Source organism: Rattus norvegicus, chromosome 12, assembly GCF_021556685.1.
Source record: "Rattus norvegicus strain SHRSP/BbbUtx chromosome 12, alternate assembly SHRSP_T2T, whole genome shotgun sequence".
Lineage (NCBI taxonomy): Eukaryota > Metazoa > Chordata > Mammalia > Rodentia > Muridae > Rattus > Rattus norvegicus.
The window spans coordinates 12,154,401-12,179,437 of NC_141545.1; the positions used below are offsets into that span (position 1 = coordinate 12,154,401).

At 47.1% G+C, this 25,037-nt stretch overlaps 1 protein-coding gene across 2 annotated transcripts; it reads right to left on the reverse strand.

The window, feature by feature from the left end:
• Positions 1–815: 815 nt before the first annotated feature.
• Medag (mesenteric estrogen-dependent adipogenesis) lies at positions 816–22,099 on the reverse strand. 2 transcript variants are annotated; one of them, NM_001398808.1, is given in 5 exon segments: positions 816–2,091; positions 4,328–4,613; positions 4,786–4,898; positions 10,111–10,220; positions 21,648–22,099. In NM_001398808.1, coding segments are annotated over 5 exon segments (912 nt in total). In that variant the 5' UTR covers positions 21,926–22,099; the 3' UTR covers positions 816–1,966.
• Positions 22,100–25,037: the final 2,938 nt, after the last annotated feature.

The following is a 25,037-nucleotide window of genomic DNA, read 5'->3' on the forward strand; positions in this document are numbered from 1 at the left end:
AGCTCACCAATTTATAGATTTGTTGATCTTTTTCACCCATTTTTGCCAATCCTTTTGGCATACGTGGCCAATGCAATCGGGTTGAGTGAACGAATAATTTTTTTAAAGCAAGGGGCCCACGGTATTTGTAAGACTACAGTGTTAGTAGGACTTAAAAAAAGATTATTTATTTATTTATTTATTTATTTATTTATTTATTTATTTAAGTGTATGTGAGCACACTGTCTCTTATCTTCAGACTTACCAGACGAGGGCATCGGATCCCATCACGGGTGGTTGTGAGCCACCATGTGGTTGCTGGGATTTGAACTCAGGACCTCTGGCAGAGCAGTCAGTGCTCTTAACCACTGAGCCATCTCTCCAGCCCAACTAAGAAATCTTAATGATGAAATTAACTTCCCAGATCTCCAGCTCATTCCTGGGGTGATGGCTAGCTATTTTTCTCGACTCAGTTTCCAAAGAAGATTGTTGACATTCTGAATAGGCTTTATTTCCTTGGGGAAGAGTTTAATTCTTGCTAGGTACCTAAGGTTTATTGCTGTGGTGGAGAACGGGTTAGAATTCTTTTATTATTTTCCCTTTCACTGAATTTAATAACCTGTTTATCCTCCTGTGGTGAAGTGGCACTCTTTTTTTTCCTTATCAACCTTCATTTCCTTTCTCAAATACTCCATGGAGTTGCTCTCTAAGTCCCTTCTTGAAGTAGTGGCTGTAACCCCTCCGGTCATTAGTGTGCCCCAAAGCAACCATGCCACCCACAAACCTCAAGGGGCCACCCCATACCTTTGGTGGCCACAAGTTAAATCAATTACAAGTTGAATGCTAAGGAAAGTTTTAATTGTGCATATGTATTAGATAATATTTCGGGTACAAATGGCAGGCCATCAACGTCGCCATCGAAACATGTGGGATGGGAATATTTTTCTTAAAGTTTGGAAAAGATGCTACAAGGGGTCCATAAATCTGCCTTCTTATGCATCTACGTGGGAATTCACATGTGCTATGATGTGGGCTTGTTTTATCAGTCTTCTGTATTCATCTAACAAGTCGGCCTTGAACTCCCTATGTAGACAAGGATGGTCTTGAACTCCTCATTCTACTGCCTTCACCCCCGAGTGCTAGAATTACAGACACCATGTCCAGCCACTCATGCAAACAAAAATATGTAGATTGGATAATTTCCTTCCCCTTCAGTCAATGCTGCTGGAGTTGTGGGGGGGCGGGGGGAAGAGCACCCCGATGTTCAGTATCCCGTGGTGGTAATGGCTTAGTTCCCCCAGGCTTTTCTTCTCATGTTAAGATTGCTAAAGCACATTTCAAACACCAACTGGTCCAGGTTAGCTGCAGGGAGGAGGGCCTCTCTTGTCACTGGTTGATTGGCACACTGCCTGGCTTTACGTTTCAGGGAGGCCTCCTCAGCAGCCAGTATCTTGAATGTTCATCCCACTGGCAGAATGGACATCAGACTTGTTTCCCAGAGAGATATTGGTACTGGCTTTACCTAACACATTTGCAAGAGAAAAGCTTAACCCCGAGGCTTGCTGGGGCTGCTGGTGGCAGAGGAAGGACCATTCTGGGGTCCAGGGAGTATCACGGGTGAACATTCCAGTCAGGTGACTCTCGCAGAGGTTGCCGTGAAGGTCTCCAGAGTGCCAGGGTACTAAGCAAAGTTCATGGGTGCTTGCCCCTGAGAATTCCTCCGATTCTTCAGAGAAGTGTTCAATGTCAATGACACCCTAAACCATAGAGACAAAGTCCTTCCATCCCATCATCATACCCCTGATGGAAGCCACTGGGCCTGCCAGGGCACCGTGCCTAGGGAAATGGGAAAAAGTGTCCTCTATAGAACCTTGGAGGGCCAGAGGCTGGCAACGGGATGGACACGTCCACCCCATTTCCTCTTACCCCTTCAACGCACTGTCTGCCACAGACCTCGATGGGACAACACCCAGAATGTTCAGACCAGTCAGAGAGATTGGCTGGATGTCTCTTCAGATTCCAGAACACTTGGAAATGAGAATTCTGCCAAAAGTGGTTCTGTAACTGATGATCTGGGTGACAGGTTGCAGTTAAAAACATCATCTATTGAACCTAAAAACACAGTAAATAAGGCATCCGTTATTATCATCACTACGGAAAGAAAAAGCATCTCTGAAATTCATCCAAACAGCCATTTTGGCAATTAACAGAGAATCCTGGCTTCCATAGGACACTCGGAAACTAAGTAGAAGGCACTGATTTTTGCTTATCTGTGCTACTCTTGGCTGGGTATGATGGTACACACCTTTAATCCCAGTATTCAGGAGGTTGGTTGATCTCTGTGAGTTCAAGGCTAGCCTGGTCTACATAGCATGTTTCAGGCTAGCCAGGGAGGGCTACACAATGAGACTTCTTCACAAACGAACAACAACAAAAATGTTGATGGGCATCCGGGGCTACGACTGCTTTCCATTGGGCTGGAGATTCGAGGTAGAACAGCAGGTATTGGGAAACAGATGCTTGAGACAGAGGCCAGGGTCAGGGGTCAGGGGTCAGGGGTTAGGGGTCAGATTCTGACTGTTGGCTGGTTTACTCATTTTGCGGGGCTGAGGATGAAAACAAGGGCTTCTCACATGCCAGGGCAAGCACTCTTCCACTGAGTTACATTTCCAGCTAGGGATCAGCTTCTGAAGTGGACAGAACCAGGTTGGCAGTCGGTCCAAGGGCTGCGCGCCAGGCTTGGCAACCTGCCAGCGCAACAGGTGTCCCTAGCCATCTGTTGCTGTGTGTGCAGTGGCAGCCAACTCCCAGGGGGGCGTCCTCTCCTCAGCTCTGGAGCTGAGAAGGCTCCAGATCTGGCTCACGGGAAACTTTCTAGGGAATGTGGCACTATCTTACCCTGTGTGCCCTAGTGGAAACCCTAAGCAGACACAAGGACAGAGGGTGAGTCACAATGGAAAACAAAACAACAACAACAACAACAAAAATGAGAAGGCTAGGATGCTGGGGCCAGTGGTGCAGCCAAAGCGAGGAGAGACCACCCACGAAGGCTAAGATATAGAATAGGATAGGGTTTGGGAGGTTCGAGAAACAGCCTGAAATGGGGGAAGAGACGGAGAGACTCGGAGAAAGAAAAGCAAGAGAAAGGGGGAAAGAGAAGGACATTGACAACGGAGGGAGAGAAGGAGGGAGGACGGAGGGAGATATGGAGGGAAGAACATAGATAATTTCCAGGGGAAAAAAAGCCCGACTTTTGCTGCACACAAAGGAAGACATTACTACCACTAAATAGAATTAATCCAGACCATTGACATCTCCTCTGTAGGACACTACGGGTGCCCTGAGCTGGCAGTTCCTGCAAACAGCCACCAGAGCCCTGATCCAGGAAGCACTCTGGGGCCCGCTGGATTAGCTAACCCTCAGAGAGTGGCTCACAGAGGAGGAAGCCATCTGCCTGAGTCACGTGCATTTCAAAGCCGAGAGCCCACCATATGTCATGCTTGTCAAATGAAACCTTCCTAGGAGTTATTCTCGTAGTCTAAGAACCCTTCTGAATATGCTGCCAAGACAGAGACCACAGCCACTGAGGCATGCAAGCTGTCGTCCTGAGTTCATGCGAAGGTAACGGGGGAGGCAGCCCTCTTCCAAGATAGTTTAAACCTCATGTGCTGAAGTGAGCGTAGAAAGTCACTTAAATGAATAATTTTTCACTTAATAATTTAAGGTTACTCTTTGCTTTGGCCGTATCATATAACTGTTATATCAGAGAATTTAGGGAGCTTACAAGAAAACTCATATCTTCCTTTTTCTTTTCTTTCTTTTCACCTCTTTTTCTTTTTATCTGAAACAGGATCCTCCTGTGTTACCTAGGCTGGCCTCAGACTCCTGAATTCATCTTGTCCTTCAGTCACAACCTTGCTGCAGCCTTAGACCAGCTGGAATACAGGTGCATGCCACCATGACCAGCTGGAATACAGGTGCATGCCACCATGACCAGCTGGAATACAGGTGCATGCCACCATGACCAGCTGGAATACAGGTGCATGCCACTATGACCAGCTCCTCCTTCACGATAACAAATGCCTCTTACTCCTTCTTCCCCAAATTGGTATCAGGTTTTGTTTTTGTTTTTAACTCACTATCTGGAACTTACTGTGTAAACTAGGCTGGCCTTGAACTCAGAGAGATCAACTGGCCTCTGTCTTCCAAGAACTGGCATGAAAGGTGTAGGCCAGGATATCATTGTTCTCTCTGGTAAAGGGGCAGACCTCTGGCATTTCAGTTGTGGTCACTTGGCTTTTACTTGGGGCTAACCACTTTTCCTGCACCCTGAGAGTTTGCAACGTACCTCTGGATGTGACACTAAATTTCCGATCGGAGAAACTACTCCTTCGGATTAGAGGTTCACTCATTTTTTCCAGGAATAACTTAATTGTTTCTTTCTTTTCTGGGTTCGTACTGGTCAAGTTCAGAACCTTTCCATGCACTTTTACAGTGGAATTGCTGAGCCCAAACCAGTAGAAGAAATCAAACAGGGCATCCGCTTTGAATTCGTAGGTGAAACTCAAATTCTCCCCATTCAACATGATGGTTCCTGGAGGGAAGAAATTCCTCACTACTTCCTGGAAATCAAACTGAAAGAGAAAAGTTTATTGACATGGGTACCAAACCATCGCGCGCACGATACAAACAACTGCCACCCGATGTCCACAGTGGTACACCCTGAGAGAGCGTGGCGGGTGCCCAAGAGGAAGGCGCATGGTCCCTTTGTGGGGCGGTAGCCCTTGCGCGGAAACCCCAGCTCACCTGAAGTCTATAGCTTTCTCCAATGACAGAGGAGATGACCATGTCCATCCCTTGCTCTATCTGTCTTCTTATCTTGGGGTGCCTTGTGTTCACAAGAAACGCGTAGGTCCTTTCTAGAAATCAGGAAGCAGACGTTAGAAAAAGTGGTGTTTGTGTGACATGAATGTGTTGCTTCCGATGCGCAGAGGCGTGGCTGCAGTCGCTTTGAAAGACGGTGACGCAGCTATTCGCTTTCCTGCCCGCTTCCTCAGACTCCTATCTGTTGAGGATTTGTCTTTTACTGTCTACAGTAATGCGAGGTGTGGGCCCCCAAGAGTCTGCGTGTAGCCCGTGCGACCCTGCTCTCAAGTTAATTCTGATTGGTGAATAAAGGTGCTAACAGCCAATAGCTGGGCAGAAGGGACATAGGTGGGGTTTAGGTTTCGAGGGCTTGGGTTCAGAAGGTGAAGAAGGTGCAGGACAGGAGGAAGGAGGAGCCGCCATGGGTTAAAGGTCAAGAGAGCATGGTCCCAAGGGCTGCCCAATTGTAGCTAAGAGTAACCCAGGTGGAATACACTGAATAGTAAGCAATAACTCAGGGTTTTCGGGGCTGGGGGCTTAGCTCAGTGGTAGAGCGCTTGCCTAGGAAGCGCAAGGCCCTGGGTTCGGTCCCCAGCTCCGAAAAAAAGAAAAAAAAAAAAAAACAACAACAACTCAGGGTTTTCGAGAGGAAAGAAGATTCTAACAGCACAGAGGGCAGGCAGCTGCCCAGCTCTTGTGCTGCTTGAGGCTTGCTGTAAATATAAAGATTGTGAGTGTGTCTTTCATCCGGGAAGTCAATAACCAAGGCGCGGTAGAAACCCCGGTCTGGGATATAAATATTTAATACAATAATACTTCCAGAGCCTAGTGAGATTTCTAGAAACGTTCCCCGAAGCGTTACAAATTTGAAAGGCACTCTGGGCCACCGTGAGAGCAGGTTAGGGAATCAGCTACCTTGGATTTCAGAAGCCCCTTGCGTGAGAACTCCCTCTCCATAGCGTGTTCCAGTATGGAAAAGAAAGGGAAGCACCCTGGGGCTGGCTTCTCATGCTCCCTCGCTGGATTTATAAAGCGGCCTAGTTCTCATCAGCACCTCAGCAAAGCAGAAAACCAGCAGAACCCAGGGAAGAAGCCTCCTTGTGCTTTCTACCCCACCAGCCTCTGGAAGAACTGGCCCTCATTGCGAAGGCAACAGTGCTAGGTTCTTTTGGTAATTCTTTTAAAATAATTAAAAAATTATATATATATATATATATATATGTATATATGATGAGTACACTGTCGATGTCTTCAGATACACCAGAAGAGGGCATCAGATCCCATTACAGATGGTTGTGAGCCACCATGTAGTTGCTGGGAACTGAACTCAGGGCCTTTGGAAGAGCAGTCAGTTCTCCTAACCCCTGAACCATCTCTCCAGCCTGCAATTTTGACTTTAACATTCATTTATTGACAGTGTTTGTACGCTGGAAGGCATGTATGCAGAAATCAGAGGACAGCTTGCTCAAATCAGCTCTTGCTTCCACACTGTGCTGAGATGAAATTTAGGCTCCCTAAGCTTCTGAACCAGATTCTCAACCCGGGAGGTATGACCCCTCCAGGGACCACATATCAAATGTCCTGCATATTATATATTACTGTTTATATCCATAGCAAAGTTATAGTTATCAAACAGTTTATGGTTGGGGCTCCCCACAGCATGAAGAACTGTCTTAAAGGGTCACGGCGTTAGGAAGGTGGAGAAGCTCTTTAAAGCGTCCCCACTGCTCCAGGCTGGAGTTTCCAGCACCAAGGCATTGGAAGCGGAGTCTGCCCGCTGATCTTACCCAACATAGGATTTCAACAAAGGGAAGATTGTTTCCTCATTTAAAAATACCGGAATCTGGGATTGGGGATTTAGCTCAGTGGTAGAGCGCTTGCCTAGGAAGCGCAAGGCCCTGGGTTCGGTCCCCAGCTCTGAAAAAAAGAACCAAAAATAAATAAATAAATAAAAAATACCAGAATCTTATTACCTACTCATCTCTTCCATTCCCCAGCATCATGCCCGCATTGCTCAAGTGCATCCTCAAGGAGGGGGGGACATGCAGGTCAGAGTCTGTCTAAAGGCATGGACCGGCTGTTGTGTGATTCCGAGACTATTCTACTGCTTTTGGGGTGAACCCTGAGGGCCAAAGGCAAGTGTTTACAGTCTTAAGGGATGAAGTTTCTGGAAGATTTATTCATTTTTCATTTATGTGTATGGATGTTTTGCCTGCTTGTATGCCTGGTGCCCTCAGAGGCCAAAGACGATATTGTAGATATTGTATACCCAGAACTGGAGTTACAGATGGTTGCAACATCACATGGGTGCTGGGAATAGAAGTCAGGCGCTCTGGAAGCACAGCTTTCCTACCGAGTCATCTTTCCAGCCCCGGATGCATTTTAAACTAAGCTAACTCACTTTTAGTTTTCCTGCCCACATCCCCCCTCCTTCTGAAGTTTTAAAGGGAGCTTAAGATATTAGCCATCTTGTATGCTATTTGAGATGAGAGATAAAATAAAGCAAGCAGGCTAGCTGGTACCTGGAATTGAATTTCATGCAAATCAACCAAGACCTTTCAAAGGCTTGTGAAACGCCTACATCTAGCCTCTCTCACAGCCAGGCAGGTTGCCCCCTGCACATGTACAGACCTGTTTATCTGTGAGTTCACCACGACAGGCTTCTGGACGACGTAGCACTTGTCTCGAGAACATGGTAACTGCTAATTTGTATAAAACGCTGTCTAGAATAGCAGCAGAGCTGGCGTGTTGCCTTAGTTACAGTTATCATCGTATAAGCTTAGCCATCTTTTGTTTTTATATTATAGAACTTTTTCACGTCCTAGCTTTTCTCAAAGTTGACCGGCTGTTGGGCTCCCATACCTCCTCAGGTACCCGGTACCCCATCCTGTAGACATTGTCAAGCAACTATGATCTGTGAGACTCCCGCAGATCCCGTCTCATATCACTTATGGAACTTTAATTAAAATGCTAAACTCAAGCGGCATCATTCTTTCTTTCAGTTCCTCCTGAGGGAATGAGTGGGTGTGGGGGGCTGCACATCTGTGAATTACAATCCTGAAGAGACCCTGGTTGGCTTCCTGGCCATTGCAGAACCAGAGTGTTATTGTGAAAATATAAAAAATAAAAAAGTATGGTTGTCTTTTATCCCCCACTAGGTCTACACAGCAGTGTCCCAAGATGTCTGCTGGATATCTTAATTCTCAGTCAGCAAAGTGTCTCACCCATCTATCCCATAACACACTGCCAAAGGCCTCTCTCTGAGCCTGGCAGCAGTCTCTCTACCTATCTAAATCCCAAGGCAGGTTTCCCAACTCTGTGGCGGCCCAGACCAACTGCCACACACTTTCTTTCACATTGCTACATGAAAGAACACACAACACAATAACCTTTGGCCCAATTGATAAGATGTAATTGATACACGTCCATCCCTTAAAAACATTTGTTACAACCTGTAAAGGTGCAGCGTGGAATCTTAACATCCCCCGCCATATTGTCCTGCCACAGCTTCTCTCCCTCTCCCTCCTGTCTCTTTCTCCTTTCCATCGCAGTCTCCTCCTCTTCCTTCAAACTTCTCTCCCGCCTTCCTTCCTTCCTTCTCATCCAATCACAAGCCTCCTTCTATCCTGTAACCGCCCCTCACCTGTAATTTACAAATTAAGTGGGGAGAAGGTTGTAGTGAAGTCAAGTGAGTCCTAAGTACATGGCTAGGCAGCTGTCCTTGGGGCAGTGGAATTAGCATCAAAATACAGATAACTCCTGGGCAAACCACAACACCAGAGTACCTGTGGTCCTAGGATGCTCTCACAGTATGGCTGCTCAATGTGCTCTCCCTCTCTCCTGCAAACAGAGTGCTCTGAGTTATGGATGGTGAGCACAGAGCCCTCCAATAAGCCCCTGAGACAGGAGGCTTGGGCGAGTCTGTCTGAAGTGAGCCAGTCACTTGAAGAATAATACCTAGAATCAAGTTCTACAATTTCATTTAATCGGCGTTTTGCCAGTAACTTCCCTGTAGTGGTGACTAGTTAACGGCTCTGTGCTTCCGACAGGTCACACCTGCCCAAGGGCTATCTGGATTCGAGAATGAAAGACACACACACACACACACATACACACACACACACACACACACTTTGAAATACCTTGACTAGCTGGGTGTTTCTAATTCTTCCTGCTGCTAGCAAACACTCCCCTTGGCTACTCCTGAGTTAACTATTTTTTTTAAAGATTTATTTATTTATTTATTTATTTATTTATTTATGTATTTATTTATTTATTATAGATGAGTACACTGTAGCTGTCTTCAGATACCAGAAGAGAGCATCAGATCCCATTACAGATGGTTGTGAGCCACCATGTGGTTGCTGGGAATTGAACTCAGGACCTCTGGAAGAGCAGTCAGTGCTCTTAACCACTGAACCATCTCTCCAGCCCTGAATTAACATCTTTTAAAATCAAGATTCATCTCTGCTTTCCCAGGTCTGTGTGATCACTTCCCCTTTGTCTCACGGGTCTTTAGGACTGGCCTTTCTTCTTCCCCATCTCTGCCTCCTTCCTCTCTCCAATTCCTATCTCAGTCTACCTGCCCAGCCATTAGCTGTTGGCATCTTTATTTCCCAATCAAAATCAACTGGGGGGGGGGTGGTGGTGGTGGAGAGATGGTGATAGATAAAATAACAATCAGCTGGGTGTGGTGGTGCGTACCTTTGATCCCAGCACTTGGGAGGCAGAGGCAGGCAGGCAGATCTCTATGAGTTCCAGCCAGCCTAGCCTACAAAGCCAGGGCTCTGTTACACAGAGAAACCCTGTTTCAGAACAAAACAAAAGAAAAACAAAAACAAACAAAAAAAGAATTATCAGTTGTACCTCCTTCCATGTTCAAAACATCACATTTGGCTGCTCAGACCTGTGAGGTCACTGGAGCAGTTTATTATGGGATACATGTTTGTGGTACATGACAGTCTCCCCACCCAACCCAAAAGGCTCGAAATGTCAGGTCATTTCCTGTCTAGAAAGGAAGTTGAACCTCTGAAGGCTCTGTGTCAGGTCACTTCCTGCCCGAACAGGAAGTCAGAAGAGACAGGTGGTTTGCATCATTAGGTTTGCTGTGCCAGCATGTGTCATGCTCCATAATCTCACATCTACCCTCTCTCTCTCTCTCTCTCTCTCTCTCTCTCTCTCTCTCTCTCTCCCTCTCTCTCTCTCTCACACACACAGACACACACACACACACACACACACACACACACACACACACACACTTACCTTTTGAGATGTCCTTCTTGGTCTGCACGTTAACAAAGAACAGCATGGGTTTGCTCAGTATCGTTTCCCTGTAGTCTTTGTAATCACAGTAGTTGGTCAATTCCACGTATCTGTGAAAAAGCAGAAATAGCTGGAGATGGAGCGTTCATCCACTCTCACGTGAGGAAGGAGACCTACGGACTGGACATGTACCTATCTCAGCCATGGCCTTCCAGGCATGTTTCCTGAAATGTATCTTAATAGAGAATACCACATTTTTTTTTTTTCGGAGCTGGGGACCGAACCCAGGGCCTTGCGCTTCCTAGGCAAGCGCTCTACCACTGAGCTAAATCCCCAGCCCCAAGAATACCACATTTTATACATATGAGGAGGAAATCACCTCTGGTCATTGCTGATTGGCTAACAGTTCTATGGATGGCCTGGTAGCAAGGTGTGGCTTTGAGGGAAGCCTTTATCAGAGGAGACCAATGTCATAATCATGTGGACAAAAGAGTTCACCTGAAGATATCAACAGCCTGAGTCCCCTGCACCAATAGTGAACAAAAATTTCCCCATTCCCTCTGCGTGTCTCTCTCTCCAGTGCACGCTCCTGTGCTCTACCACTCTCTGTGTTCTTTGTCTCTCTCTGTGTCTCTCTGTCTCTTTCTGTCTCTCTCCACATCTCTCTGTGTCTCTGTCTCTCTGTCTCTGTGTTTGTCTGTCTCTCTCTGTCTCTCTCTGTCTCTCTCTCTCTCTCTCACACACACACACACACACACATACACACACAGCATGCAGGTGTGCACACCTCTTGATGTTGATGTGGACAGTGATACCTGCCCTCTTCTTCTGTCACTACAAGGGTGTCCCCTCCTCCCTCATCTTGCTTACAGTTGCAGAGTGTTAGTCTGTCATCAGCATCATAGTGGGAAGCAGACAGGATTGGTGCTGAGAGCTTTATATCCTGAGGTGAAGGAAGCAGGCGGGGGGGGGGGGGGGGGGGACGGGGCGGGGACAGAGAGACAGAGAGAGACAGAGACAGAGAAAGACAGAGAGACAGAGAAAGACAGAGAGAGACAGAGACACAAGAGAGAGACAGAGACAGAGAGAGACAGAGAGACAGAAAGGGACAGGGAGACAGAGAGAGAGACACAGAAAGAGAGAGAGAGAGAGAGAGAGAGAGAGAGAGAGAGAGAGAGAGAGAGAAAGAGAGACCTAGGATCCACCCATTCATTTAGCAAATTCACCACCTTCCGCAGGGCGGTTCCTTCTCCCCTGTCCTGCTGGCTGCCCTCTGGAGGAAGCGCCTAGTGTTTGTGTGCAATGGAGCCCCCACAGTAGCCATTTCACACACTCTTCTGATGACACAAGATCACAACATTTCCTTCTCCCTGTAAGATCGGTGAACATCTGACTGGAGACATCACTGGGTTGTGCCATCAGCAAACTGTCTTCCAACAAACCCACATTGCAAGGTAAAAGGATGGAAATGTCAAGTCAGAAGGAATCATCTGGGAGAATAAGTGGTCCCTTAGAATTCCGTGGAAGGCCTTAGGCAGCGCCAAAGCACTTAGAGCGCCTTGGCTGGACGGAGTCAGGAAAGAGGCATCAGGGAGTCACATCTGGAGTCTGTGTGTGAACTACACGTGATCACAAACTTTGCAGTGTGAGTTCAATGGAACTGAACAGTAAAAGCAGGTACAGCATAACTCTCCTGACTCTGATGAGTCAGAGGTCACTTAAAGGGGCCATCCAACCCCAGGTGGGGGTTGGGAGCTGGTGTGCAAACACTACCCGTCAGAAAATTTTGACAGCATAATTTATAGAAAAGAGATATTCCGTATATTTAACCTGGCCACAAATAAGAACCCCAAGGGTCTTTTCTTATCCATCCAGAAGATGCTCATTGGATGACGCCACATCTGTGCACATCTGTACACTAGACTGTGGCGCTGAAATGGTACAAGGCTAATGGATGACAAAATGGTTGCATCTACAGCCAGTTTACTCAGGACAGGGGATGTGTCACATGCTGGAGTGGGAAGGAGCAGGACAAGAGACCGCAACCTTTGGGTTTCGGTGGTGTGCTGTTTAAAATGTTACGATTGATTGAAATCCGGGGCTTTCAGTTTTGACCGACATCAACCACAGTTCACTTGAATGAAGGGAAGCCAGACTGGGTGAAGGACACGATTCTAAGTCATTCATTCTTCCGTCCCCAGTCCTCAGCCATGCTCCTTTTGTCAAACACCTCAAAATTCCAATGAAATAAGTGTGGATGTTTACTTGAAAATTATTATTATTATTAAAAGCTTGAAGACAGAAATCATTACAGTTCAGAAAAGATCAGGCGTCTGTTCATTCATTTCCATGGTTGTCTCAGTTTCTAACACTCGAGTTGACGCTTTTACTTCAGAGTGTCTTACTGGATGACATAAGGGACCGGTTATTATGGATTAGTAACAAAAATATCACCTCTCTGCCCTGAATACTTATTGTATTTGCTAAAATGATCATGGGGGATGGTAAAATGTAAATGACTTCAAGGTTACTTTTATATAGCAAGTCCTTTTAACTCTCAATTGTTCCTTTTACCCTGTCCCACAGTTTACTTTTAGGCTCTAATGTTCTATGCCTGGCCTCAGAACAAACGTCAGAGGGCAGGACAATGTCAGAGAAAGCAGTGTTTCAAAATAAGATCTAATTCTTGTCCCAGCTCAGCGATGTGTGAACTCCATTTCGGAACCAAAGCACACTGTGACCGTGAGCCACAGCTAACCTTGAACCTGGGCCATAGCTCTCTGCGACCCACTGTGAGGTAGATTTTGATAAAACAAAGACGGGGAGGAAAATAGCTTCGCCACCAAGACCTACGTGGTGCATCTGAGAGTCAGATAAAACGCAAATATTTCATCCTGCAATAGGCGTGGTCCCTGGTCCAAGAGCATCAGCATGGTGCGTCCAAATCCAGAACTCAAGCCCCTGACCAGTTTCATCCAACCAGAATCTCTGTTTTTATCAAGAGCCCCAGAAACTTGAACGTTAAGTTGTCAACAGTTTGAGAGACACCTGTGTGTTAAAGTAGCTTCTGTTCTCCTATAGTAACTGTCATCTCTGAGGCTCACTGCCTCTGTCTGCTAACCTGGGCCTAGTCCTGGAAGCTTCTAGCCTCCGTACAATCTTATCTAGGCCTGGAAGGTTTCCAGCCTCTGAGACTTACTGTTGAATGAGCTCACCGTTTCTAGGTCTTTCTGAATTCTGGCTGACGGGTCAACTCAGTTGTTCTGACTCAAACTCCTCTCCAAGCTGATTGATTCAATCAGAGGCTGGCTTCTCTCTCAGCCTCTGACTTATTCTGTCTTTCCCTGTGTCTAGCTTCTTCTCTCTTCAACCTGTCTCTGTAAAACTCTCTGGTAAAACTGTCTCTCCTCTCCTCTCCTCTCCTCTCCTCTCCTCTCCTCTCCTCTCCTCTCCTCTCCTCTCCTCTCCTCTCTTCTTCTTCTTCTTCTTCTTCTTCTTCTTCTTCTTCTTCTTCTTCTTCTTCTTCTTCTTCTTCTTCTTCCTCTCTCTCTCCCTCCCCCCTCCTATTCCCTCCCTCCCTCTCTCCCCAAGACCCCCTTCCCACTGCCCCATCAGTGGCTTCCTTTTCTTCTTCCTTCTCGTGAGGGTTGGGTGTATTCTATTCTGCCAAACCTCTTTCTGATTCATCGCTTTGTCTGCTGCTCAATTAGAAGTCATTTTCAAACACAACGGCTTCCTTAAAACATCTAGTTATTCTTTCACTGTTTGGGATAAAAGCCGTGTACCACCATGTTTGGACATAAACTTTTCTTTACCTGAAACTTGCTCATACCAGGCTGGCCTTGAACTCAGGGATCTGCTTGCCTCTGTCTCCTGGGATTAAAGGTGTGTCTGTATTCCAGCCAGTTCACACAAACCTAGATGGTCTTTGGATGTGACCTCTTGGTAGAGCCATCATGTTCTGGATTAAAATCTAAACCTGTGGGAAAGTGTACCCCACCGTCCAGACTTAAAAGCTGGCCTATCATTCACACACAGAGACATCAGGGGAGAAACATGGTCTCCATATTCACAGATCTGAATTCCACTGTTATACATCGTGGGTATGTAACTAAAAGAGAACAAGGACCAGGAACTAGTCACCTACTGAGGCGAGGTAGGTATGGGTAAGAGACTGTTCTGTCACATCAGACATACCCAGGGAGGTTGGCAAGGAGTAAGAGGACTGCAGTAGCTGGCAGGGGTGAGGCAGGATGAGTGGCTGGATGTCAGAAGGGAGACAGACAGCCATTCAGAGACCAGGTGTGCTGAGAATAGCAAGCAGACAGAGTGTGGTTTACGTCAGAGCGAGGCTCTGAGGGAACAGAGCCAGGAAGGGAGCCAGTGAGGCAGAAGCATTAGAGCTCCTGAGCTATGATCTCTCAGGCTTTTTAACTTTGCTCATCCTCATTTTCATCATTAGGAGAAGAAGGCTAGCAGCTTCCCACTAGAGGGTGACTGGATCAAATACACACAAAGGCGGCTTATGGGGTTACTTAGTAACAATACAAAAACTAACATCTGACAAGGCTCAATACCTGACAGTATTTGTTTCTTCCGGACTTCATCAACTTAAATTCTGATACAGCAATGCTTTAAGACTGGGGTGATAATTTTATTTTAAAGGTTTTATTTATTTATTTATTTTTTTTTCTTTTCTTTTTTTCGGAGCTGGGGACCGAACCCAGGGCCTTGCGCTTGCTAGGCAAGCGCTCTACCACTGAACTAAATCCCCAACCCCTGGTTTTATTTTTAATAATGGGTGCAAGTGTTTCTGTGGGTGAGTCTGCGCATGTGAGTGCAGTGCTCACAGAGGCCAGAAGGGGGCGCCAGATACGCCAGAGCTGGAGTTCCAGGCAGTTGTGAGCTGCCTGACTCAGTTGTTAGGAATAAAATTCCAGTCCTCACTAAGCCATCCCCATTTTGTTTTTATTTTATATGGCAATTATTATTCTCGTGCTGTTATTATTCTCAGCCATGGGAACTGAGTTATACAGAAGGTAAGGAAATGCCACTCAGGCTCACACACACTTCCTCTAGACTGGATCCCACCCAGACCACAGTTTGCTGTGTTCTGAAGAAAGACTGCACACATCGGTTTCTATGTCTGAGACAGGAGGAAGAGGTGGGGTCTCAAGACAGAGCCCAAGCTAGCAGAGACCTGCAAGCTGCCACTGGGAATGGCAACCCTGCAGGGGGCTCGCACTTCTCACTGGAGAGTGGGTAAGCCTACCCATAATTCCCCAGCATTCTACCCCACAGGGCCCCCTGGGGAGGGTATGGCTGCTGCTCGTCTCCCAGCTAATTGACTGCAGATAGGGGCGGGTTCTATCATCTCTTCCTTTAAAATCTCTGCACTTTTAAAAGGCTGTTCTATATTCAATGTGAAGGACGGCTAGGGACCCAGTTATTTATTTGAGGCTTCTGGATCTGCGAGAAGCTGCCACTGGCCTTTGGAAGGCAGAATCACTCCCTGTTTGAGGCAGTTCCCTGAAAACACAGGCCTCGTCAGACAACGCTCCTTAAAACCACAGCTCAGCTGATTCATTCCCGCGCGCCTGCGTAGTTCATTACTAATCCTCATTTTCCCATCATAAAAATTAAACAATCCTTTATTTATGCCCACGTTGTAACATTTCACAAGATGACACTGGCAAAATACTTTGCACCCTTCTGGGGAGTTAAGTTAATATTTGTAGACACCCTTCCTGTTTTATTTTAAATTTCCCAGCAGCCCCTTCCATACCAAGTTGCAATACATGGGCGAAATTCAAGGTCATGTTTGCCACTGCGTGTCATTAATAGGCTGCATCCTAGCAGGAAGACAGTGGTATGTGCATGTGTGCATGTGTGTACATGTGTGTGCATGTGCATGTGTGTGCGTGCGTGCATGCGTGTGTGCGTGTGTGCGTGTGTGTGTTGCACGCGCGCGCTTGCATGTGTGTATGTGTGCATATGCATGTGTACGTGTGTGTGCATGTGAGATAGTCAGTGTGGGTTGGCCTTTCAGGTCACTTAGTAACCACTGATGTGCTTTATAAAACAGAGTGGGTAGTGCGGTGGAAGGATGTGCACTGGCGGGTCCATGCCAAAGTGTTCTTTCTGAGAAATCAAGCCACGATACAGACCTAATCTAAAGCTTTGTTGTGAGAAGTGAAAGGGGGAAGGGGGGAGGGAGAGGAGAGGGGAAGGGAGAGGGAGAGGGAGAGGGAGAGAAGGGGAGAGGCCAATAGGGAACACGTGGGGAAGACAGAGAGAATAGGTAGAGAGACAGAGACAGAGTTCTTTTTATACAGGCGTACCTAGATGTTGCTAGGTAACTGCCGGACAGAGCCTAGAGGAAATGCTAACAACCACTAACTATGTACGGGTAGTGTCCCAAGCAGGCTTTAGATATGACATGGATAGAAATCTTGAACTTAAAAAAAAAATGATGATGGTGATGATGGTGGTGGTGACGGTGATGATGGTAAAGTTTTGATTATCAACACCACAGATAAGGCAAGTATTTTTTATGATTCATATTTAATTTTTCCTTTTATTGCATATTTACTTTTCAAATGTTATCCCCTTTCCTGGTTTTCCCTCCAGAAACCTGCTATCTCCCCCCTGCTTCTATGAGGGTGTTCCCTCACCCACCCATCGAACCACTCCCTCTCCCTGCTGACCCTAACATTCCCCTACACTGGGGCATTGAGCCTTGACAGGAACAAGGGCTTCTCCTCCTTTGATGCTCAACAAGGCCATCCTCTGCTACATATGAGGCTGGAGCCATGGGTCCATCCCTGTGTATTCTTGGGATGCTGGTTTAGAACCTGGGAGCCCTGGGGCGTCTGGTTGGTTGATATTGTTGTCCTCCTTGTGGGGTTGCAAACCCCTTCAGCTCCTTCAGTTCCTTCCCTACCTCCTCCATTGGGGACCCTGTGTTCAGTTCAGTGGTTGGCTGCGAGCGTCCGCCTCTATATTTGTCAGGCTCTGGCAGAGCCTCTCAGGAGACAGCTATATCAGGCTCCTGTCAGCATGCACTTCTTGGCATCAGCAATAGTGTCTGGGTTTGGTGGCTATATGTATATGGACTGGATCCCCAGGAGGGGCAGTCTCTAGATGACCATTCCTTCAGTCTCTGCTCCATATGTTATCTCTATATTTCCTTCTGTGAGTATTTTTGTTCCCCCTTCTAAGAAGGACTGAAGCATCCGCACTTTGGTCATCCTTCTTGAGTTTCATGTGGTCTGTGGGTTGTATCTTGGGTAATCCGAGCTTTTGGGCTAATAGCCACTTATCAGTGAGTGCATACCCATGTGTGTTTTTTTGTGTTGGGTTACCTCACTCAGGATATTTTCTAGTTCCATCCATTTGCCTATGAACTTCATGAAGTCATTGTTTTTTAATACCTGAGTATTACTCCATTGTGTAGATGTACCACATTTTCTGTATCCATTCCTCTGTTGAAGGACATCTGGGTTCTTTTGAGCTTCTGGCTATTATAAATAAGGCTGCTATGGACATAGTGGACAGGACAAGTATTTTTTTTTTTTTGGTTCTTTTTTTCGGAGCTGGGGACCGAACCCAGGGCCTTGCGCTTCCTAGGTAAGCGCTCTACCACTGAGCTAAATCCCCAGCCCCAGGACAAGTATTTTAAGAGCTGATTTTTAGAGGACTTTTATGGCCACCACTAATCAGGAAGGGCTTGGTTTCTGTAGTTTCCTTAGTGTTGTGTTTAGAAGTTTAAGTATTGGGGAAACCCCCGAGAACAGAGGATAGATACCTTCAGAGAGGGACTCATTTGAATGTCAAGGGAAATGGCTCTCAGTATTTGGGGATTCTTGGGAAAGGATCCCAGGAAAGAAATAGAACACACTTGAGACCCTGCATCTTGATTACGGTGTGGACATATTCCACACCCAAACTGCGCATCACGGGAGATGAAGCCTAATGATTAATACAGTAAGGGTTCTTATCCAGGCATCTCTCCTGAAGGGACACTGAGAATCCACTAACGTCTCTGGGAAGGTCAGTGCACAGTCCCCAAAGGCCCAGTGCTCCACAGTGCTTCAGACCCTCCACCCGCCTTTTGCGATCCCTAACTTTCCTGGCAACTGCTTTTGGACAGATGTTGCCCCACGGCTAAGGCTAAGAGATGAAAACTTACCAGGGTCCATCCCCTCTAGACTCTGACTCATGACAAATGTGGGGTTTGTACTGTGGACAAGCAGACCCTGCAGGTGCCTGACATGAGGAAGCCAGGCTGCTCCTCTACACCAGATGCCTGGGTTTAAGAAAATCCAACTCGAGCACTGTGCCAGGGACATTAAAAATTGGCGTCTCCTAGGCCACAGTAATATCCCAATAATATCAAACTGGAAGGAGGGAGGGATGGGTGGATGGACGGATGGATGGATGGATGGGTGGATGGATGGATGGACAGACAGATGGACAGATGGATAGAGAGATGGACCAATGGACAGATGGATGGACAGGCAGACAGATAGGATTTAGCTGTGGTACATATGTTGACAGAAGCAGTTTATGCTATAGAGACAGACAAACGGGCCACAGTTCTTGGGACATGCACCCTTCCTCTTCAAGTATTGCACTCAGCCGCTTGAGATCCTCGTCTGAAAACCACAGACACACAGCAGAACAATGCACCGAGCAACCTGTTACAACCTAGGATACCGTGCATGGAGCTGCTTGCAACAGACACACACACACACCACATACCACACACACACCACACACACACACACACACACCACACACATACCATACACACACCACACACACCACACACATACCACACACACACACACACCACACACACCACACACACCACACACACACACACACACACACACCACACACACCACACACACCACACATACCACACACACACACACACCACACACACCACACACACACACACCACACACACCACACACACCACACATACCACACACACACACACCACACACACCACACACACCACACATACCACACACACACACACACACACACACACACACACACACACACACGAAACAGAATACCCCCAGTCCCATTTAACAACCATCAAACTTAAATTCTATTAAATTATATGGCAGTCAAGCCAGTCAGGAGTGGGAGGGGGTGACAATCTACCTGAACTAGTCTTGGGTACATTCACAATAAAGCAAACTGTGCCCTCTAAAAATGAGAGAACCCTCTACTATCCACCTTATGCCCGTGCACTGCCGACACGGTTGGGATGGTTATAATCAGACTCTACACGGAAAGGGGCCTGTGCAGTGAGCGACGGCTTTCACAATCCAAGTGGATTGAACAAAACAGACCTACTATGCCTTCTCCTCCAGCTTCCTTTTTCTTTCAATCACATAAAGAAGCCCGAGGCAATATGGGCCTTGGATATCTTCACTCTAGTGGCCTGTTGTCACTCTTGCCAGTAGATTCCTGTCTAATTAGTACTATTGCTTTGCCTCCAGTAAAATTGTCCTGGGGCTGGAGAGATGGCTCAGTACGTGTCTGTACTCACACGTACACACATCCACATTCAAGTACACGCACCTACCACAACTAAATGTATAGTAAAAAATGAATTTTCAAAACAACAAAGCCTCACTGCTTTCCCACCATACATATATATATATATATATATATATATATATATATATATATATATATATATATATATATATATATATATATTCCAAGAATCTGGAAACATCCAGTCAGACCTGTGCCACTGGTAATGCTATCTCCAGAGTCAATGCCACTGGAGCCATCCATCTTGCAGAACAGAGCAGAAGAATCTCGATGTGGCTAAGTTCAGAGTGCTTTCGCATCCCAGCCCTCCACCTAGAAAGCACTCTCCAGTCAGACTCGACTCCTTCCCAGCCACTCTCCAGGCTGCCCACACAGTAATAAAAGCTGCCTCCTACCGTGGCAGGACCCCCACACAAGAAGACACATTGCTAATTCCACTGTTCAAATCTTTCTCAGTGGAGCCTTTGTTTCCCTGGGGTATGAAAGCCCTCACATGATGGTGTACGTGAGGAGAAGCTAGTGTGTATGGAAATTCATTGCTCCCTGGTCTATGTCACCCAGCCCTATGACTACACTCTAACTTGCCCAGGAACTGCTGCTGGTTTTCATTTACTTATATAAAAATTTAATGGCAAGCCTCAAATCTATTCCAAAATTTCCAGTATCATATGCTAAGACTGGGGGCTCTGATTCTATCAAACACCTTACCTCTGACTTCAGCTCACTGAAGGACATTGTAATCATAGCTTTGTGTGTGTGTGTGTGTGTGTGTCCTCCTTATTAATTTCAAATGGGTCCTCTCACTAAACCTGGAGCATGCCAGTTTAGGGACCACTTGGAGGCCAGCAAGTCCTGTCTCCATGCCCCTAGTGCACAGAGACACTTTGGCACGGGAGCTAGGAATCTAAACTCAAGTCCTCCCATTTTGGGCAATGATCCATCTTCCCAGCCCAAACCTGGTTTCTAACTTAGCTCTTCCCAATGCCCTCCTCTTACAAATCAGCATTTTTTTTTTATATTTCCCTACCATAGAGAAATCCTCCGTAGGGAATGTTTTCTCAGACATTCAAAACTTATACCGTCTTGAGTGTCCTACCTGCGTGCAGTTGGAAGAATGCACCGGCAGTGTTTAGCCCTTTGACCCCACCCTAGCCCAGTGGTAAATACATCCTATCTTCACATCTGGCCAGCCGTGGATCGCTCAGACTCCAGACCCACTTGGTTCCGGGGCACTGAGTACCCTATTGTACATGTACGAGGGCTGTGTACCCTCTTCCTCCGGGGTGACCCAGCCAAATGGAACCCTGCATGTGCCACTGAGATCAAAACCTGCCTCTACAACCTTGCCAGCTTCAAGCCTATCAACGAGTGTCTGAGTCGCCTTGGCCACCACAGTTCCTGACGACTATTGGATAAAGGCCGGTGTCTCACCATACTCTGCAGCAAACCAGGAAGGCACCTTTGCCCTTATTTCTGCCCAAGCTGTAGAGCCAACATGGCTCTAGTTTGGGCTTTGGGGGGCTTTTTTTTCTTCTTCACTCTGGTTGTTTGATTTAAGAAACACCAAGAGCGCAATTACTCTGGGAAAATGAACTTTCTCCGTGCTTCAGCAGAATAAAGTTATTCATGCTCAGAACTAGAGCCAGGTGTGACGATCCACATCCAAGACATCCCCGGAGGGGTGTGCCTGCACACTGAGCTCATCCGACCTAGTTAAAGGGCAGAATGGAAAAAATCTCCACCAGCTAGGCTTGTTGGGTGGGGCCCAGTGTGCTTCCCACCCTGTCCTCTCTACACGCTCCGCAAAACGCCCTACTTAGCCGCTTCAGAGGGGGAAAGAGCGTTCCAGCAGGCAGGAAGTCAGTCTCCACCTCCAGGTCCCAGTTTCCTGAAGAGGGGGCAGCAGCCAGGTAGAGGATTTGCTACAGGTTAGAGCGCACCGGGAGGTCACCTACCTCTTGATGTAACTGCTGAGGCGATAGAGCTGGCCATCTAGGCGCACTAGGCCATCACCGAAGACGTTGAAGCCTCCCCGTGCGGCCGCAGGTTCCCCGGGCCCGGGCACCAGGAGCTGCTCACCGCGCAGTTGGAAGGCACCAGGCTGTAGGCGGAGCAGCTGCGACAGGGGCAGCAGGGCCAGCTCGCAGTCGCACGTCCACAGGCTGCGCAGCTCCCCGGACGAAATGGAGGTTAGGCTGGGTCTGGCCACAGGCTCGCACGCTGCAGTGGCCATACTCAAGCTATGGCTCTGTCCCCTTTCTACCCTGAAGGTCGCCAAGTGGGAGAATTAAATCTGTGGTCTGTCCTGGGCTGCCTTGGGCTGCGTTCAGTAGTAGCTCAGGAACCCTCTTGTCACCCTGAAGGTTGCCCACCTTCGAGGAGCGCTGCAGCAGGACACGGAGAAAGCTGTCCCCGCGCTGCTCAGCCCCTTTTATCAGGCACGAGGCACGCCCCTCCGGCCCCCAGGCAGGACCCCAGATGCCTTCACTTCAGCAGAGCAATCAGTGTTTCATAACTTGGCATGCTCCCACCTCGCCTGCTCACAGCCAAGACTAACTTAGTCATCCCACCAGGGTCAGACACTCAGCCCCCGCGCGGGGCCCTCCCTGCCTGGTTCACACTGCCTGGTGCAGCATCCAGCCCACGACAGATGCCCAGGCCTGGCTCAGCGCCCATTATGCCCTCAGGTGCCACACAGCCAGCCAGTGTTCCTGACCTCTTCTCCACCTGGGGCTCGGATGCTGTCAGAGCTCAGGCTGGGAGGTGCATCCTTGTCTAAATCTCCCACCCTATGCCCAGTCTGTCTTCTGCTTCCTCCACCTACACCTAGATGACCCGGCTTTTCCTTCTCTCAGCATTTCCTGGCGCGGGTTCCCACCCAGCATCCTTCCATGAAGGCTTGCCACTCTCCCACAAGGCTTTCCTGTATCCCGCCTTGCATTCCAACCCTTGACCCTCTTGCTTTCGCTGCCCGGTGGCCCCTTGAAAGCTTTGTGCTTGGCTTCAAGCCGGAAGTCCCCTAGCAGACCTTCCCAGTGGGCTCAACTCCCTAGTCGCAGAATCTGTTCACTCGCTCGGTTTATAAATATTTGAGCGCTCTAGCTACGTGTTCACACGTCTCCCGAGGGCTGAAAAGACCATTCCTTTCTATCTAATTAAATGACTATATCCAGACTATCTAATAGGAGATGAAGAATAAGTTAAGTTCTGAGAATGTGGGTGGATAACGGCAACCCCTGTTATCATCCAACTTGTAGTGTAACAGGGGAGCGAGCACGTTTCCCAGCAATTACATCGCCTGAGTCTCTGCTCTCCGTAAACTGGCATGAGACTCCGGTCAGCGCTGAGGAGTAAAATTCAGTCTATCTTCAATTTGTCTCTGAGAGCCGTTATAGTGCCTGGGTTTAATTGAATCAAACAGAAGCCTTTCTGCTACATTTCACCTTTGCCATTTACTTTTAAAGGTTTTAAGTTATTTTTACTTTGTGTGTGTGTGTGTATGAATGTTTGCCTGAGTGTATATATACACACCTCATAACCACCGAACTGTCTCTCCAGTACCTAGGATTGTAGGACTTTTATTCCGCTTGCTTCATTTGACAGTCAAAGCATGTTGTTTCAAATAGCATTGTCTTTGTAAACTGTTTCAAACCACTATGCTATTTTCCATCAAAGGAATGCACTCTTCTTTGTCTAGACTTTTCTTTCCGGCAACATTAAAATCACTTTGTTTTCCCTTACTATGAACAACAACCCATCTTTACACTTCCCTCTTTTCTGCACTCATCTCTCAGAAATCGAATTACTGGGATAAGTGACATGAGACTATGCAAGGCTCTGGATACATGTACGTCCTTGTTGGCTATCTGCTGCTATAACCAAAACCCAGGCTCACCTGCCTAGGGAATTGTACCACCCACAGTGGGCTTGGCCCTTCTACATCAATTAACAACAAAGAAAAGGTCCTCAGAGATGCAGCCACAAGCTAGTGTAATAGAGGCATGTCTTCATAGGAGGTTCTCTCTTCCCAGGTGTCTCTGGGTTCATGTCACATTGATAAAAAATAACTATCAACTATGACAGGATGTAATTGTTTTCCAAAGGATCGTTCTCACTGTTTGAGTCTTTAGTACTGGTGAAGCATATCCCACAACTATATGCATTTGAATTGTTTAGATTATAAATAGGTTCACAATAGAACACAATAGAAATGTGAAATCTTGTTTATACAAGAGCAGACATGGAGGAGGGGACATATAGATAAGAGGGGACAGCCTGAAGATCTTGCCATCCTCATGTGCCCATACTTGGGTAATAGTGATGTCATCAAGGCACAGGAGGGGTCTTTCAGCCTCAGAGCTTTAAGTGGTCCTGTTCAGTGCCTGTGATGGTCAGCTTTGATTGTCAACTTCACACAACCTAGAATCACCTGAATAGATAATCCTCAATGATGAATTATCTCTATCAGGTTGGATTGTGAGTATGTTTGTTGGGGATTATTTGATTGTTTCAATCAACGTGGGGAGACCCATCCCAAAGATGGGCAGTGCTTCTGATAGCCATAAAGATGAAGGAACATGGAAGAAAGAAGGCTTTGCCTATTTTTACTGGCTTGTCTTTCACTCTTGCTAGTAAATCCATCTACCATAAGCTGCTGCTACTGCTGCTGTTTCTTTCCATATAAGGACAATGCTCTTCTGGGGTTGGGGATTTAGCTCAGTGGTAGAGCGCTTACCTAGGAAGCGCAAGGCCCTGGGTTCGGTCCCCAGCTCCGAAAAAAAGAACCAAAAAAAAAAAAAAAAAAAAAAAAAAAAAAAAGAAAAGGGCAATGCTCTTCTGGCTTCCAACATGGACTGAAGACCAACACTCCTCAGGAATCCTCTAGGTCTCTGGCACCAGACTGGAACTACTGAGGCACACTGCTTCATGACCTAAGCAACTAGCAGATGATCAGCCATTTTTTTCTACTCCAACCATATTGTATAAGCCAATATCATACCTCCTCACTGTACCAGGGATTCATTCTATTGGTTCGATTCCTTGACGCAACCTCGAGTGATACAGAGACCTTAACTCAAATCCACCAAGCTCTCAGAGACAAGTTCCCACCACCACTATCCAAGCACCCACAGGCCAGGTTACACCACCACCATTCAAGTTCTCATAGGCTCATTCACACCACCCCTATTCAAGCGCTCACACAGATCAGTTCACACCACCACTCTTTCACACCTAGCTTTTTCTGTCAGACCACAAGTGTCTGGGGCTGGTAAGATGCTTAGTAAAAGTGCCTGGCACACAAGAACGGGGATCTGAGTTTAGATCCCCAACACCTACATACTATC